This window comes from Xenopus laevis, chromosome 1S, assembly GCF_017654675.1.
Source record: "Xenopus laevis strain J_2021 chromosome 1S, Xenopus_laevis_v10.1, whole genome shotgun sequence".
NCBI classification, from domain to species: Eukaryota; Metazoa; Chordata; class Amphibia; order Anura; family Pipidae; genus Xenopus; species Xenopus laevis.
The window spans coordinates 191,385,766-191,402,402 of record NC_054372.1 but is presented as its reverse complement, the minus strand read 5'-3'; the positions used below and the strand labels follow the sequence as shown (position 1 = coordinate 191,402,402).

General features: G+C 40.2%; 1 protein-coding gene across 3 annotated transcripts in view; it reads left to right on the top strand.

Moving 5' to 3' along the window:
* The window catches only part of rab27b.S (RAB27B, member RAS oncogene family S homeolog), a 127,153-nt gene extending 110,815 nt beyond the window's left edge, over positions 1 to 16,338 (top strand). For all 3 annotated transcript variants that reach the window (XM_041575007.1, XM_018236384.2, NM_001091686.1), the window contains 5 exon segments: positions 8,856 to 9,027; positions 12,554 to 12,639; positions 14,088 to 14,191; positions 14,359 to 14,482; positions 15,072 to 16,338. In XM_041575007.1, coding sequence (XP_041430941.1) covers positions 8,875 to 9,027; positions 12,554 to 12,639; positions 14,088 to 14,191; positions 14,359 to 14,482; positions 15,072 to 15,261 — 657 coding nt within the window. In that variant the 5' untranslated portion in view covers positions 8,856 to 8,874 and the 3' untranslated portion in view covers positions 15,262 to 16,338.
* The last annotated feature ends 299 nt before the right edge of the window (positions 16,339 to 16,637 follow it).

The following is a 16,637-nucleotide window of genomic DNA, read 5'->3' as shown; positions in this document are numbered from 1 at the left end:
TTGACGTAGTTGGCCAGCTTAAATATATTGCAATATATGGACAAACAATCCCTGTTTTGTTTAAAGGGTAAGGCATTTTTCAGTAGCAGTAGCACAAAATGTCTCTGTCTTAAATATATTGATAATGGGTTGAGTGCAGAGGACTCTTGTATTTGTCTATATGTATTTTGTGGTCACAGCCTCATTGCACCCCCGCCTAATGTTTTTAAAAACTAGTGGTGAGCACAACTTTCCCTTGTTTGTTATTGTTTGTTGCAAGGCAGGTTTGTTTATATGCTGCGTCTGTTAACTTCTGCCATTACAACTGAGTAATCAACCAATGACCATTCAAATTATGTGACTGGTTACAGTTCACAAGCACCCAATAAATTACTAGGAGGAGGGCAGTATCAACATCCAATAGGAAACAAGTAAGGGCAAAGCCTGGGCATGATGATGTCATCATATAGGAAGTTCTTGGTGTGTCAGGTTCAAAATAGGCCACTCCCATCACTTCAGAAAACTGGTCAGAGAGACAGGAGAAGGACTGAGTTAATAGGTATAGAAATTAGCTTTTACAATGGCATTTTTACTTTTTGTTATGGAAAATGATTTTTCTAACACATTGAGAGCATTGTTAGTGGTTTCATAAGATTTGTACATTGAAGGTGAACAACCCCTTTAAAGGAGAAGGAAAGGTTAAAACTAAGTAAGCCTTATCAGAAAGGTCCATCTAAATATACCAGTAAACCCCCAAAGTAATGTTGCTCTGAGTCCCCTGTCAAAAGAAATACAGCATTTCTTTCCTTCTATTGTGTACTCATGGGCTTCTGTATCAGACTTCCTGCCTTCAGCTTAAACCTCATTGCCCTGGGCAAGAGCATGCTCAGTTTGCTCCTCTCCCCCCTCCCTTCTCTACTGTAATCTGAGCCCAGAGCAGGGAGAGACTCAGGCAGGAAGTTATGTCACACCACATTAATACTGCAGCTCCTATTCTAAACAAACAGAGAGTTTCTAGAGCTTTTTACTCAGGTATGGTAAAACATTCTACAGAATAAATATAGCATTCTAGCTTGCACTATTGCAGCTAATCTATTGGCAATAAAATGCCTCCGTAGCTTTCCTTCTCCTTTAAGGAGGCCTGGGGCAAGAAGAAGGACTATTGGTGATCCCGGTCGGAATAGTAAAGGGGTGCTGGTCGAGCACCGGATTACTGAGACGGGAAGGCTTGGCGGAATGGTAAAGGGGTGCTAAGGTGCACCGGATTACCGAACCAAGCAGAGGTGGAGTTAAAAGAGCAAAAAAGACCGCAGCTGCTCGCCGCTCTCCCCTCAAGCCAGGTGCTCAGTCAGACAGTGTCCCCACTGTGAACGTAACAAAACTTGAAAGGTAGACGGCACTTCTGAAATGGGGTTTATTGGAGTTCCTGCTGGAAAAACCTAACGCGTTTCGGGAGTTATCCCTAAGTCATAGGTTAACCAATGACTAAGGGATAACTCCCGAAACGCGTTAGGTTTTTCCAGCAGGAACTCCAATAAACCCCATTTCAGAAGTGCCGTCTACCTTTCAAGTTTTGTAGAGGTGGAGTTAACCCTCCCTGAGATCTGGGATAGGCCCTAAGGAAACTGTGGTGGAAACTAAGGCCAGCTATGGCAAGAAAGTTAATGTTGCTTGAATGCTGTAAAACCGCAAGTGTGACTGTTTGAAATTTTTGTGATTTTAAATAAACCAGAAATATTTTTATTTAAAATTATTCTGACTCACTATTGTTCCTGTAAGGGGTTAACAGCTGGAGGGCCCCCTACATGCTGGCCACCAAAATGTCTAGAGGTTGAATTGTTTCACCAATATTTATTGAAATTGTATAAGTATTCGAGCCTCATGCCCCTCCCCCCTGGTGAAGGGGGCGAATATTTCCCATTTTGCTTCACGGAAAAATGTGCAAATCAGTGAAAATTGAAAAAAGCGTATTTTCACATATATAAATTAATTTTTTAGACTTTTACACTGCACATGTGTTTTTTTGGGGCTACTTTTGAAGTGTCTCTTGGCTAGTTTTGGGCTGGTTTTGAAAATTAGACCTGGCAACCCTGACTGCCAGCCACAGGAACTGTCACCAAGACATTCCCTTAATGTTAAGTCTATTGAATCAGAATAAAGTTACGGTGCTTCGCTCCTGTCAGTGGCTGTTGAGTCTCAGTCAGCACCGAGCAATTACAGAACCCAGGAACTGGACAAAAATAATATTATTTCACCTGAGAAAAGCCAGTCTGTGTAGTGGGATGCTGTTTGGTTGTCAATGTCTCAGGGTCCAAAGAGGCATTAGACAAATATGGAACCTAGAACTAATATTATTTTTTTGGTATATTTAATATTTAGCACTGCAGAAATAGCAGTATGTCTCATGTTCCAACCTCAAGCTGCCCATACACTTGAACATCCACCCGTTTGCTGAGGTCGCCAAACAAGCAGATCTTTCCCCATTATGAGATGGCCGATATCATGTTGATCAGATCACAAGGACGGGAAATCAGGTTGTCAACAATCGGATGTGGCTCTCCCTCCGGCAACATTTTAAAACCTGTCCGGCTGATATCTGGACAATGTTCGACAGTGTAGTGCAACCTTTATAAACCAACAATGTTGCTAAGAATAGTGAATAATGTGCCTTTTGGATCATGTGTAGTAATGGGCGAAATTCACGAAACGGCGAAAAATGCGAAACTTAATGAAGTCCAGGGGCGTCAAAATAATTTTGACGTGCGTCAAGTTTTATACACGCGACTATTTGGTCCAAATGCAGTAAACTCAATAGATGTCTGAATAATTTTGACGCACGACAATTTTTATGTGCGCGTCAATTTTTTTTCTTTGACGCGGCGGATTTTTCACCAGCCAATTTTGCGAGAAAATTAGCTTGTGGCGAAACGCGGAAATTCTCTGCAAATGTGTGTCTGGTGAATTTATTCGACCATCACTAATCATGTGGCTCTTGATGTTGCCAAGCGTTTTATTTTTATTTTTCCATTTTAAACTGGGATATGACAGTTGGAAAATTTTGCCAGGATTCCTCTGTACCTGTGACCGTTATTAATTATTCTTGCTTCAGGTTTTAATTAAGAATAAAATATCACCAAAAAAGGCCAAGTGTAAAACTTCTTTATAAAGGTAATATAAACCAGTAGTATGGTAGTACTATATATTTCCCTCTGATCTGTTATCCACTATAGACTACTGATTACTGAGCTTAGGGACCCACTCACAATATACAGTACACATAGAATAGAAATGTCCCAATATAAGGCTGATTAGTAATTAATACAGATAATTACTACATGGCCCCCTGTGACAAGTTTGAAGTCCTGGATCATTGCTGCTATTGACAAGCTGAAACTTCATTTTTAGGGTTTAGTTCTCTTTTAGAGTACCATAGGTAGGTGCCTGCCTGTTCAGCCTGGAGGTAGAGAGAAGAGTTGGCAATGAAGATCCATGGTGATGCCCCTTCCATAGCTGGGTAATGAGATGTCTCCAGGCTTTCACAGAGTCAGCCCCCAAACATGCTCTGTAATCAACTACAGACATCACAGAGCATGTGCAGCATCACGGAGCCAAAGAATATATGGGAAACAAGTTGGTAGAAAGGGTTCTCTAACTCTAAATCACCGGTACTGATCTAACCGATACAACAGAGAAGGCCAAAAGGCAGAGCATCCTCTACCATTAGACTGGGGAGCCAGTGACCAACATCTGAGCCTTGTCCGGCTTCTCTCAGGTCCTTATGGGTTATTCTGATAGTCCTCTAGTTTAAAAGTCTAAAAAAACCAATAGTAATTAACCCTTTTCCTGCCAGCCATGGGTACTTTTCAGAACAGAAGTTTACTGGGCAACGTGCATTTCCCATTGAGTTGATCTTGACTTGACCCATGGAGTCTGCACCGCTGGTATCTGTCGCTTCCTCACCAGCATTATAGGAAAAGACTTAAAGGGATCCTGTCATCGGAAAACATGTTTTTTTCAAAACACATCAGTTAATAGTGCTACTCCAGCAGAATTCTGCACCGAAATCCATTTCTCAAAAGAGCAAACAGATTTTTTTATATTCAATTTTGAAATCTGACATGGGGCTAGACATTTTGTCAATTTCCCAGCTGCCCTTGGTCATGTGACTTGTGCCTGCACTTTAGGAGAGAAATGCTTTCTGGCAGGCTGCTGTTTTTCCTTCTCAATGTAACTGAATGTGTCTCAGTGAGACATGGGTTTTTACTATTGAGTGTTGTTCTTAGATCTACCAGGCAGCTGTTATCTTGTGTTAGGGAGCTGTTATCTGGTTACCTTCCCATTGTTCTTTTGTTTGGCTGCTGGGGGGGAAAGGGAGGGGTGATATCACTCCAACTTGCAGTACAGCAGTAAAGAGTGATTGAACTTTATCAGAGCACAAGTCACATGACTTGGGGTAGCTGGGAAATTGACAATATGTCTAGCCCCATGTCAGATTTCAAAATTGAAAATAAAAAAAATCTGTTTGCTCTTTTGAGAAATGGATTTCAGTGCAGAATTCTGCTGGAGTAGCACTATTAACTGATGCATTTTGAAAAAATGTTTTTTTCCCATGACAGTATCCCTTTAAACTCTATGGAGGGAATCATTCCCCAGCAGCCAATGCAGAAACTCCAGAGGGGCAGGATTGGCCTTCATTTGGTCTTTCGGCTCTGGTTTTATTGCCTGTGCTGAACTGTCTGTACATGTTCCTTGTACAATGATCCTCTTAGCACCAAATGTTCAGCCAAAATAAACACCCTCCGTGCCACTCTTGGGCTCTCTTGGAAAGGCATGAAAGCTCTTCTTCACAGGACTCTACAGTGACCCAACAATGGTCACACCTATATATATATATATATATATATATATATATATATATATATATATATATATATATATATATATATATATATATATATATATATATATATATATATATATCCAATAGGCATGGAGCTTGCTGCTGAGGATGATGGGAGCTGTAGACATTCCTGAGCATTCCTGCCCTAGGCACTACTATAGTAATGAACAGGAAGCAATGATGGGTGTTGGAGGGCAATATGGTTCTGTTTAGCAGGTTGTATCCAATAAGATGTCAATGGAAATACAGGCACTGGGCACATTGGTGTTGCTGATGTGATTCCAGCCCTGTGTGTGTAACTTACTCGCGAGTCACAAAAAGTGAGCGCTAATTTGCGCCTGTATTGGCCCATGGCATCCAAGTTGCATGAATTAAAGGGCGGTTCACCTTTACATTAACTTTTAGTATGTTGCCAATTGTAGGCCATTTCAGTTGGTCTTCATTATTTATTTTTTATAGTTTTTGAATTATTTGCCTTATTCTTCTGATTCTTTCCAGCTTTCAAATGGGAGGGTCACTGACCCCATCTAAAAAACAAATGCTCTGTAAGACTGCACATGTATTGTTATTGCTGCTTTTTATTACTCGTCTTTCTGCTCAGGCTTCTCCTATTCATATTCCAGTCTCTTATTCAAATCAATGCATGGTTGCTAGGGGAATTAGGACCCTAGCACCCACATTGCTGAAATTGCAAACTGGAGAGCTGCTGAATAAAAAGATAAATAACTCCAAAACCACAAATAATAATAAATGAAAACAAATTGCAAATTGTCTCAGAATATCACTCTCTACATCATACTAAATGATAATGTAAAGGTGGACAACCCCTTTAAGCAGATGTTCTGGGGGGAAATGTTGCATCATGGGTAAGAACAAGGCATACGTCTATATTTTGCATTCGGTTAGTAAATAAGCCCTAGGAAATTTGCAACACAAAGCAAGTCCTTGATACACACGATGCACATTAAGCTGCACTTTTATGTTTATGGTAAATAGAGCGCTAATAAAAGGAGCATTAATGAAATGCAGGGGTGAGAGTAGGCTTTCAAGCAGCCGCCTGTGCTGACACTGAGCTGTAGACATGGCTGCTGTCAGACTGTCAGTTTGCTGAGGGCTGCTGATCGCTGGAGGGGGGCTGCATTATGCAAAAGTTTCATGTCAAACCGGTTCTGCTCGCTCAGAGACAGCCAACGCCCTGCAAATACAACTCTCACTTTCATACAATACTGGATAGCTGGGGATGCAGATTAAATGAACGTGATGCTGATGTGGAAATACAGTTACACCAAATGATCCCCCCGTATTAATACTTGTCTGGCCTTCTATATAGATATGTACTGTACATGCGTTCTCCTTTAATAATTGCACTCTGTAGGGAAGCAGTGTTCACATTTTGCTGTATTGTGGGTGAGCTAATGATCCGCTCCAGGAAGAAGGAGTAAAGTTGCCTGTGATACTGTTACTATTATGTGACACTGTTACTATTATGTGATACTGTTACTATTATGTGACACTGTTACTATTATGTGATACTGTTACTATTATGTGATACTGTTACTATTATGTGATACTGTTACTACTAGAAGTCGCCTATGTGAGGTCAAGCTATTGGCAAGAAGCCCCCGCAAAGTCCCAATAGTGAAATAAAGACCAGGGACAGTCCCTCTTTTGACAGCTCAACCCGCAGTCCCTCATTTGTACTGGAAAGTCCCTATTTTTTCTGCACTGAACAGCCAGAAAAATAAACAAAGTTTCTAACTTAATTGGCTTTTAGCAGAGAGCACAGAACAGCTAACGGGTGCAAATAAGATACTTTGTAACAATTTTGAGACACAAAAAAACAGTTTAGATATGGAGAAATATTTTCAAACTTTCATAACCTGCCAATTTTTGTAAAATGAACATGGTAATTAGGGGGTGTGGCAACAGAAAGGGGCGTGGTCAAACATTTTGCTGCGCTACGTGCGGGAAAAAAAAATGTTGTCCCTCTTTTTACTTCCAAAATGTTGGGAGGTATGTAAAGACCTGCTGAAGAGCTTAAAATTTGCAAAAGATTGGCATAAAGAGAAATGGCACAACATTTTGTGGACTGATAAAAGCAAGATTGTTGACAAGGTTTGTCATACACCCTGCAAACATTGAATTCAAGTCACAGAACAGAGTGAAGCTGGTGCCACAAGCATCATGGTATGGGGATGTTTCTCATACTGTGGTGTTGGGCCTATTTATCACATACCAGGGATCATGGATCAGTTTCAATCCAAATACTTGAAGAGGTCACGTTGTCTTATGCCCAAGAGGAAATGAAATGGGGGTTTCAACAAGACAGCGACCCCAAACACACCAGTAAATGAGCAATATCTTGGTTCCACACCAACAAGATTGACGTTATAGAGTTGCCCAAACCCTGGACCTTAAAGGAGAAGTAAAGCTTAACTAATGAAGTAGCTAGAAATGTTGTACATGATGTTTTGTGCTTCTGTACCAGCCCAAGGCAACCACAGCCCTTTAGCAGTAAAGATCTGTGTCTCCAAAGATGCCCCAGTAGCTCCCCATCTTCTTTTCTGCTGATTCACTGCACATGCTCTGTGCTGCTGTCACTTACTGAGCTTAGGGACCCACTCACAATATACAGTACACATAGAATAGAAATGTCACAATATAAGGCTGATTAGTAATTAATACACATAATTACTACATGGCAGCACAGAAACCAGTGCAATTAGCATCAGAATTTAATAATCAGCAAACCTGTAGCATCAGCTTATATTACAGCCAGGGAAGCTCATTTTCTGCTGGATAATTAGTGACGAGCCCTAAGCTTAGCTTCTCAACAGCCAATCAGAGCCCACTGAGCATGTGAGTGTCACAGACACTTTCCAAGATGGTGACCCCCTGTGACAAGTTTGAAGTCCTGGATCATTGCTGCTATTGACAAGCTCAAACTTTAGCCTCGTGCAATAAGTTCAGTATATAAAATATGCCAATTTTAGCCACATTCATTTTTAGGCTTTAGCTCTCGTTTAATCCAATAGAAAACTTGTGGGGTGACATGAAAAATGGTGTTTGTGAGGCAAAAGCAAGAAAGAAGAAGATTATACAACTCAATATTAGTTCAGTCACTCAAAGGAAACAAAATCTTAAAACATGTTTTAGTTTATACAGTGAATGTTTGAGTTTGTAAAGAAGAAGAGATTTTTTTGGAACAGCCACATATTCCCATTTTCTTCCCATAACACAAATTTTTCAAGTTTTGATTTGGAATAGAACGTGCAGTGTTCCCAATGCATTTGTGTGTATGGAAATAAAATCTATTATAAGGATTTTTAGCTTTATTCACTTTTTTTAAACACACTGCTATTATTCTGACCACAACTGTATATGTACCTAGGGTTGCCACATTTTGGGAGGGCTGTCCGGGTCAAAACTGCCTGCCCAGTTTTCCTGAAAATCGGGCAGGATTCCCTAACATTGTCGTGGGGATTGGCCAATTTCCAACTGCCACATCATAGCTCCACCCACCAACCCACCCATGCAACATCACTGTCCCACCCACAATGTCATCATCCCGCCCCTGTTACATCATTACCCCATCCACCACCCAGAGCTCCCAGCAGGGAAAGGTGGCAACCCTATATTGTATGTACCACGTCTTTCCCTTAGAAATCAGTCACACGTTACACGGATAGTCAGTAATTCATACTATAGTAGAACCAGTAGAACCCCCATTTTAAGTTTTTCAGGGGACCAGAAAAAAATTATGTAAAATCCATGAAAATGTAAAATCAGGGAAATGTATTATATATAGGTGGGACCACAAAACAACAATTTAAAATCAGGGGATGTAAAATGGGGTTTCTACTGGTGTCCTACACCCAAACTTTACCCTCTATTGCCATATAATGCCCTATGTAGATGCCAGGTTGTACTTCATGCTTCCCTGTAAATGACTAATGTGTCTTCTCTTCTCCACCAGGTCCATCACGAGAAGCACTATGACTGATGGGGACTATGACTATCTGATCAAGCTCCTGGCTCTGGGGGATTCCGGAGTCGGGAAAACGACATTTCTGTACCGATACACAGACAACAAGTTCAATCCTAAATTCATCACAACAGTGGGAATAGACTTTCGGGAAAAGAGAGTGGTGAGTTGGTTGGTGGAACAGTAATGTTGTGTCCTGTAGGGGCCACATAGAATAGGAAAACTCTTTATTTCCTGATGCTACAAATGAGTTTGTGTGCAGTTCAAGGGTAAGATCCAACCCTAGTTCCCCCTGCTCATAGGGTGACTTGGGGCAGCTGGGAAATTGACAAAATGTCTAGCCCCATGTCAGATTTCAAAATTGAATATAAAAAAATCCGTTTGCTCTTTTGAGAAATGGATTTCAGTGCAGAATTCTGCTGGAGCAGCACTATTAACTGATTCATTTTGAAAAAAAAATTTTTTCTCATCCCTTTAAGGTATGAAGATCCAAATGACGGAAAGATCTATTATCCAAAAAACCCCAGGTCCAGAGCATTCTGGATAACTGGTCCCATACCTGTATTTCATTCCCGTTACCCTTGCTGCTACTTACTGTATTTAATAAACGTACGTATCTCTCTGTATTATGAGATATTAAACCTTGGGTGATAGGATTCCAATAACTGCAGTGGTGCTGTGCAATTAATATCTGTATTTGGGACTTCATCTTGCTTTTTAACAAGACTTTAGGAGTTCATAAGAAATGACTGGAGCTGAGGGCACCTACAGTTTCCCTTCTGTTCCTTCTACCGACTCTGAGCTGGAACCTGATCACCCTCACACTGATGAGTCCTTGACACGGCCTGACATGCCATTAATCTTGCCCATCTCCTAATGAAACTGAATATATTATCCCCTTTAGATCTGTTTCATTTCTGCATCTTATTATTATTGCCGTCATTGCTACATTAATTCTCATAAAATGGCTTATGGGATATAAGGATCCGGGACATAAGGGACATACCATTTTATTTATCATCTTCCATTAGATAAACATAAGCAGAGAATAAAAACATGGCGGCATAGTGACCCTTACAGAAAATTGAAGGGGTTGTTCATCTTTTAATTAACTTTTAGTATGATGTAGAGAGTGATATTCTGAGACAATTGTGAGGCTTTGAACAGAGATGTACAATGAAGGGCCGTAACTACAGAGTAAGCAGACCCTGCAGCTGCGGGGGGGTGGGGGGTGGCCCAGGAGGTATAGGGGGCCCCATGAGGTCCTAATTAATATACAGTTTCAATAAATTTTGGTATGGGAAACTGTACCTGGTTAGGGCTAAAAGGAGTCAAAAAGCCCACCAAGTCCTACCTCTCAGAAGCCATATGTAATGTTTTTGGTTTTATGTGTATTGCAATCAGCACACAGAGACACAAATCTGTTCAGTCTCTTTTACTCTCCTACTTCCTTGTTCCGGAACTACATTCAACAATCACATATCCATGTGCTAAGTGGAGTGATATCATGACACCATATTCCAATATCTTGCACTGATGAGATCTAACAAGATGGAAACAGGCTGTCTGCAAGTTTGGATATATGGCTCTGAACCATTGGGCTATATCTGTGCTATAAAACCAGCGGTTCTGGATGCAGAGTTGGCCAAAGGGACATAAAGGAGTAATTTGCATGTCTCCGAACCATGATGCCTAATGGGAGAATTAAAACTTATTTTGGTATCTGGGCAGTGCTGTGTGTATGGTATGAGACAAGTAAATCCCTTCTCAGAAGGCTTCACTTTGCAAATAAAAATTGGTAAAACAAGTCAACCTCTAGACATATCGGGGGCCTAAAAAATAATTTGCAGTGGGGCCCAGTAATATCTAGTTACGCCACTGGTACAATGTGTCCCCAAAACCCTATGGTTGGTAGAACTTTGGTTCAACCTTTATATGTTTCATCAGTTGGTCACAGGACTAGTGCCCTTTGGCTGTCACATTTCCTTATCCAGTAATATTTATTTAATCACATTTCAAAGACATGACTATTCAAGTTTGTTGGATCTCCGTGTGTATTCGTGGGAATTTCCTTAAGGCGTCCCATCATTTATTTAATGACAACACAATTAACACTTATCCGCAGGGCCAGATTGCCACATGGCGTCATTAGAAATGTCATCTGTTTCCCTTTCTGCTGCTGTGAGAAATACAATTCTGTACAGGGAAAGCCTTCAGACTCTGGAATGTTTCTAAGTCGTATTATCTATATAATCATAAATGTCTTTTTAATATATATGCAAGACCTGGTCTTAATTACATACATTATTGCAACGACTAGTGATGGGCGAATCTGTCCCTTTTCGATTCGGGCGAAATTCACGAAACTCTGAAAAAATTTGTGAAACAGCGAAAAATTTGCAAAACGCATTGAAGTCAATGGGCGTCAAAATAATTTTGACGCACGAAAATTTTGACGCGTGCGACAATTTTTACAAGCGCGACTCTTTTGTGCAAAGCATTATAGTCAATGGACGTCAGAATAATTTTGACGTGCAACCATTTTTTTGTCGCAGCAAATTGTCTCACGTCTAATTTTCGTGGCAGTTTGAAAAATACATTTGCCGTCGGCAAAATCTGGAAATTCGCAGCGAATCCATGCCTGGCGAATACATTCGTCCTTCACTAGCAACGATCTGTAATCTGCGCATGAAACATGCAGACATAGGATCCATTATCCAGAAACCCCTTATCCAGAAAGTTCCGAATAACAGGAAGGCCATCTACCATAGTAATCAAATTATTCACATTTTTAAGAATGATTTCCCTTTTCTCATTTTTGAAGGCAGTTATCTTTCATCCACGTCCCCTTGTAGCTCTCCCTATACATTACCCACAGGTATGGGATCCATTAATTGTAAACCGATGATCTGAAAGGCCATCTCCCATAGACTCCATTTTAATGAAATAGTTTAGAATTTTAAGAATAATTTCCTTTTTCTGTGTAATAATAAAACAGTAGCTTGTACTTGATCCCAACTAAGATATAATTAATCCTTATCGGAGGCAAAACCAGCCTATTGGGTTTTTTTTTTAAGTTTAAATAATTTGAAGTCTACAAAAATGTATGAAGATCCAAATTAAAGAAAGGCCCCCTATCCAAAAAACTTCAGGTCCTGAGTATTCTGGATAACCGGTCCCATAATGTAAGATTAAAAACTCCTTTTGTAAGTTCTAAAAACAGTTTACTTTTGAGCCATCTGGGCCACCAGGAAACTTAGGGTCTGAACCATCACAACCCACAGCATTGACCTTCTTACTTCCATTTGTTATCATGTTATCTTCTAGTTTATTTTGTTCTCTTGTTATGTCTTCTACTTCTCCTGTACCCCTCCGTGGTTCTCTTTATTTCTCCTCTTTCCCCAGTTGTGTGGAGAAATAATTCTTCTACATTTTTTTCCCTTTCTTTTTTTTCTAAACCTTTCCCATCTCCTACTTGTTGTCCTTTCTCTTTTGTCTTTTCCCACATCTTTCTCTCTCTCTGTTCCCTTTTCTCCTCCCACAGCCTCCATGGAAAAAGCAGAGCAAAGACAAGTGGGTTCTATGTATGAGTTCCTTGTGTACATGAAAAGCAATAGTAGAAAAATCCTGATGAGCTTCTGTTGTGAAATAGGAATAATGTTGGATTGTGTTGTGTCATTACTGGCCAGGTATACAGCAATGCAGGACCAGGCAACACTCATGGCAAAACTTTCAAGGTGCATTTGCAACTCTGGGACACTGCTGGGCAAGAACGGTAATGTTGCCATATTACGCTACCATTGGCATCTTTGCCCTACTATCACTATCTTCACACACTGTTTCCCTCTATACTTGTAGGTATCACCCTTATTATACCACTGTCATCATCATCTTGCTTTATCTCCACCATCTTTTCCTACTGTCAACTTCTCAACCTATACTCACCAATCTGCCATGCTGATGCCATCTTTCCCTATATTTGCTATTCCTCCAGCATCAGTTCCACCTCAGCCTCCCAGCCATAGTCATGAGGTCCTTCACTAACTCTCATCTTCCTCCACTGCACATACCTTGTATTTTTATTGCAGTCAGGAGGGGACGTTAGGGGGAAGCACACATGGTTTCAGGTGGGTTTGGGTCAGCAGGGCCCACAGGTTTTTTTCCCTGTGTCCTGCCAGCACAGTCCAGCCCTGTATCCCGAGTCTTTTTTTATGTTACTGCAGCGCAGTTGGGCCTGTCTCCTCTGACAACAACCAAACAGCACTCTGCATAACATATATATATATATATATGTAATACAATACACAAAAGCCATGAATATCCTGTCCGTTATATCCTTTTAAACAGTGCTTAGTGATGTCATCAGTTCTAATTGGTGCTTAGTTATGTAATTTGTCACATGACCCACTGAAACATGTGTATTATAATATAAATGAGACTAATCACTAAATATTTCTGGGACCTACATGGCCAGACGGCACAGTGCACTGCAGTATCTTGAGTTTACAACTTGGGGGGAACATAATGGCAGAATATTGGAATCAGAAGTGGTACTTGGTGTGTTTTCACCCGTCTTTATAAAATTTGGACTGCCACATATTTCTCTCAATGGAAATCATGCTCCATATATCACATTCCTAACTTATTGCTTTCCTGATAATACTGCCGACAAGTTTATACATGTGCTTCATCTTTCTAGGGAATCCTCTCCCTGAAAAACTGCCCCAAGCTTATGGCTTTTATAAACTCCCCAGGAACTCATATTATCTGCAACCCTGCTATATACTGGCCAGATGATTCTCCCGGGCCATCTCTCTCCTGATTATTTATTTTATAGATTAGGGTAAACATTCTTGACAATAAACAATTCGCTTTATGAAAAAAGTTGGCCTGGAGCTTCTTGTGAAAAACAAGCCAACAAAAACATGAAGCCAACTGCAAAAATGTTCAGTTCAGTAGAGAATTTATCATCCCCAGTGGTTCTTGGAGACTCTTCTTGTGCTAAAAAAATGAATGCACAAAGAATTGTTCATTTATATTTCTTAGCTTAAAAATGGAACCTGGGTTGACATAAATTCCAAGTCTATTCCAAAGACCAACATGAAAGCAGCAGATATTCTAGATTGTCCCATCACTTCCCCTGTAATCTTCTTTCTTCATTTCAACGTCATATTGACTGATATCAAAGGTATTTTTTTCTGAATAAAGATTTCTACTTTGTAGGTTCCGAAGCCTTACCACAGCGTTTTTCAGAGATGCCATGGGCTTCTTGTTGATGTTTGATCTCACTAGCCAACAGAGCTTCTTGAATGTCAGAAACTGGATGAGTAAGTATTATGGTATAAGGGACGATGCAGAACCATGCCATCCAAGGACAAGACAGCCATACACTGTAGATTGTAGGGTTGCACATTTTTGTGGCAGACAAATGGTTATGGTATTGAGGCAAATAAAACCTAAATTGTATTATTTTTATTTTACATTTTAATTTCAGGCCAACTTCAAGCAAACGCTTATTGCGAGAATCCCGACATGGTATTGATTGGCAACAAGGCCGACTTGTCAGACCAAAGAGAGGTAAATGAAAGGCAAGCAAAGGAACTTGCAGATAAATACGGGTAAGTTGCAAATCAAAGCGCCACTAAACTGAAATTGAAAGATCTGATCTGGGGAAAACAATGTACGTTGCTTCAAATATTCAAAAATTCAAAGATATGAGGAATATCAGGCAGTTATTATGGGGGAGAGCTTCCACATCTCTACTGCCATATTAATTCTGCAGTTATATTGCAGAAATACATAGCTAGCCACACCGTTTCAGAATATCTGCTTTAAACATTGATGCAATGGGCCTCTTAGGGCCCTCTAGAGAACCTCACATTTAGGGCTGTTGACACTGCTAAATGTAGTAGGTATCACATAGACCTATGATGAAGAAGAAAGGCTAAGGGAGAAAAGGCTAATATAAATTTTCCTTGGCCAGAGCCCACCTATTCGTGCTCTGGACAGGCCGTTCTGAATCTTTCTTTAAACATTAGCCACGTGTCTGCAAATTATGACAATGTAAATCATAAGACAGGAGAAAACTAGACGCAAAGTTTGGCTTTATCATGGGATCTCTACACTTTCAACAATTTAAATAATTTATGAGTTTTTGGGTCTCCTAGATAAACAGAAATCTAACATGGTGACTTCTTTGCTTGCTAGTATTCCCTATTTTGAGACAAGCGCCGCTTCTGGGCAAGATGTGGAGAAGTCAGTGGACATTCTTCTGGACTTGATAATGAAACGAATGGAACAGTGTGTGGACAAGACCCAAGTACCAGATGCTGTTAATGGTGGGACCCCTGGGAAACTAGATGAAGCCAAGCCAGAAGGAAGGAAGTGTGCATGCTAAGATAATCTACAAACTGGGAGAATCAGATATACCAATGGGCAAATGGCTGAGCAAAACCACTTTCCCAGGAACCCACCGGGCCACTGACCTGTGCTCTTCTGCCATTAATCTATTCCTAACATTCCAAAAGAGACTCTCCCCCTGGGATTTCCCTTGGTACTGTGTAGCAGTGGTGGTGATCGGGTTGGTTTGGTATTTGAGGAATACTCAGAGTTGCTATTCACACTAGTTACTCATCACTGCTATATGGCAATGCACTTGTGAAGGAATTGTCAACCATGAGATGCACATTGAAAGGAAATATAAAGAGGAAAAAGCTGTTACTACTGTATAACGCAACGAAAAATATTCTATTTTGGTGTTGTTACAGGTCAGATTTTCATTGTGCCATTCGCTGCAAGCCTCCTCCCGTATTGCAAGCACGTGATTGAATTAGGCAATACCGGCTTCTGTTTTATTACCACTGAGTCATGTATTATATGGACTTTGTGCTGTTAACATGGAAAAAAAGTAAAATAAGTCCTGTCTTATACGTGGAGAAAAATCCTGCTCAACTGTTTGTGGCTGATTCTACGGTATCTGTTCAATGTTAGCGCTTGGCATCTCTTTATTGCTATTGGCAAAACAATTATCAAAAGTGCTGTTACAATCAGGGGCTTGGTGAGCCTCATCTGAATGTTGACCATACGCTGTTTAATGATAGCCACAACTCTCTCGGGTGCTTAAATGTTTCAATTCAAGGAGTCGGCGCACGCAGGAAGAATAGACATGACCCGGCTGGACGCTATGGAATTTCCTTTTCCTCCATCTTTGGGAAATGGTCTACATATTGGGATTTAAAAGGTTGAAAGTTCTATTCTAATTTCTGTCTAAAATTTAACGGCCGCTGTTAAAACTATTAAAGAAAAATATATTACCTGTTTATAAAAACATAACCGTCCATTTATTTTTCCATTTGAGTAGTATGTATAGTGTCAGGCCATGGTTTATTGTGTGTGCACAGAGCTGTCTATATGTTTGTATTGATATGGGTGGGTATTTTCTTTGAATGATTAAACTCATTATAAAAAAAAAAAATAAAAGACTTAATTACATTTCCTGCAAGAAAAGACATTTTGACCATGAAAGATCTACATTTCTCCAAAGAATTTCATTCCCAATGCCTCCATTGATTTCACTAAATCGTATGAAAAGGATCTCTCAAATTTTTTCCCCAAAGATTTTTCTTACTCCTCCTAGGCCACAGGAAGTATGTCTGTGAAACCAATACATGGTGCCTTGCTCTATCAATAATGCAGTTGGTTGTGGAACAAACCCAAGGCAGCAAGTTGACTGCAATACTCTTTATTGGGAGGTAAAGTTACACAACATGTTTC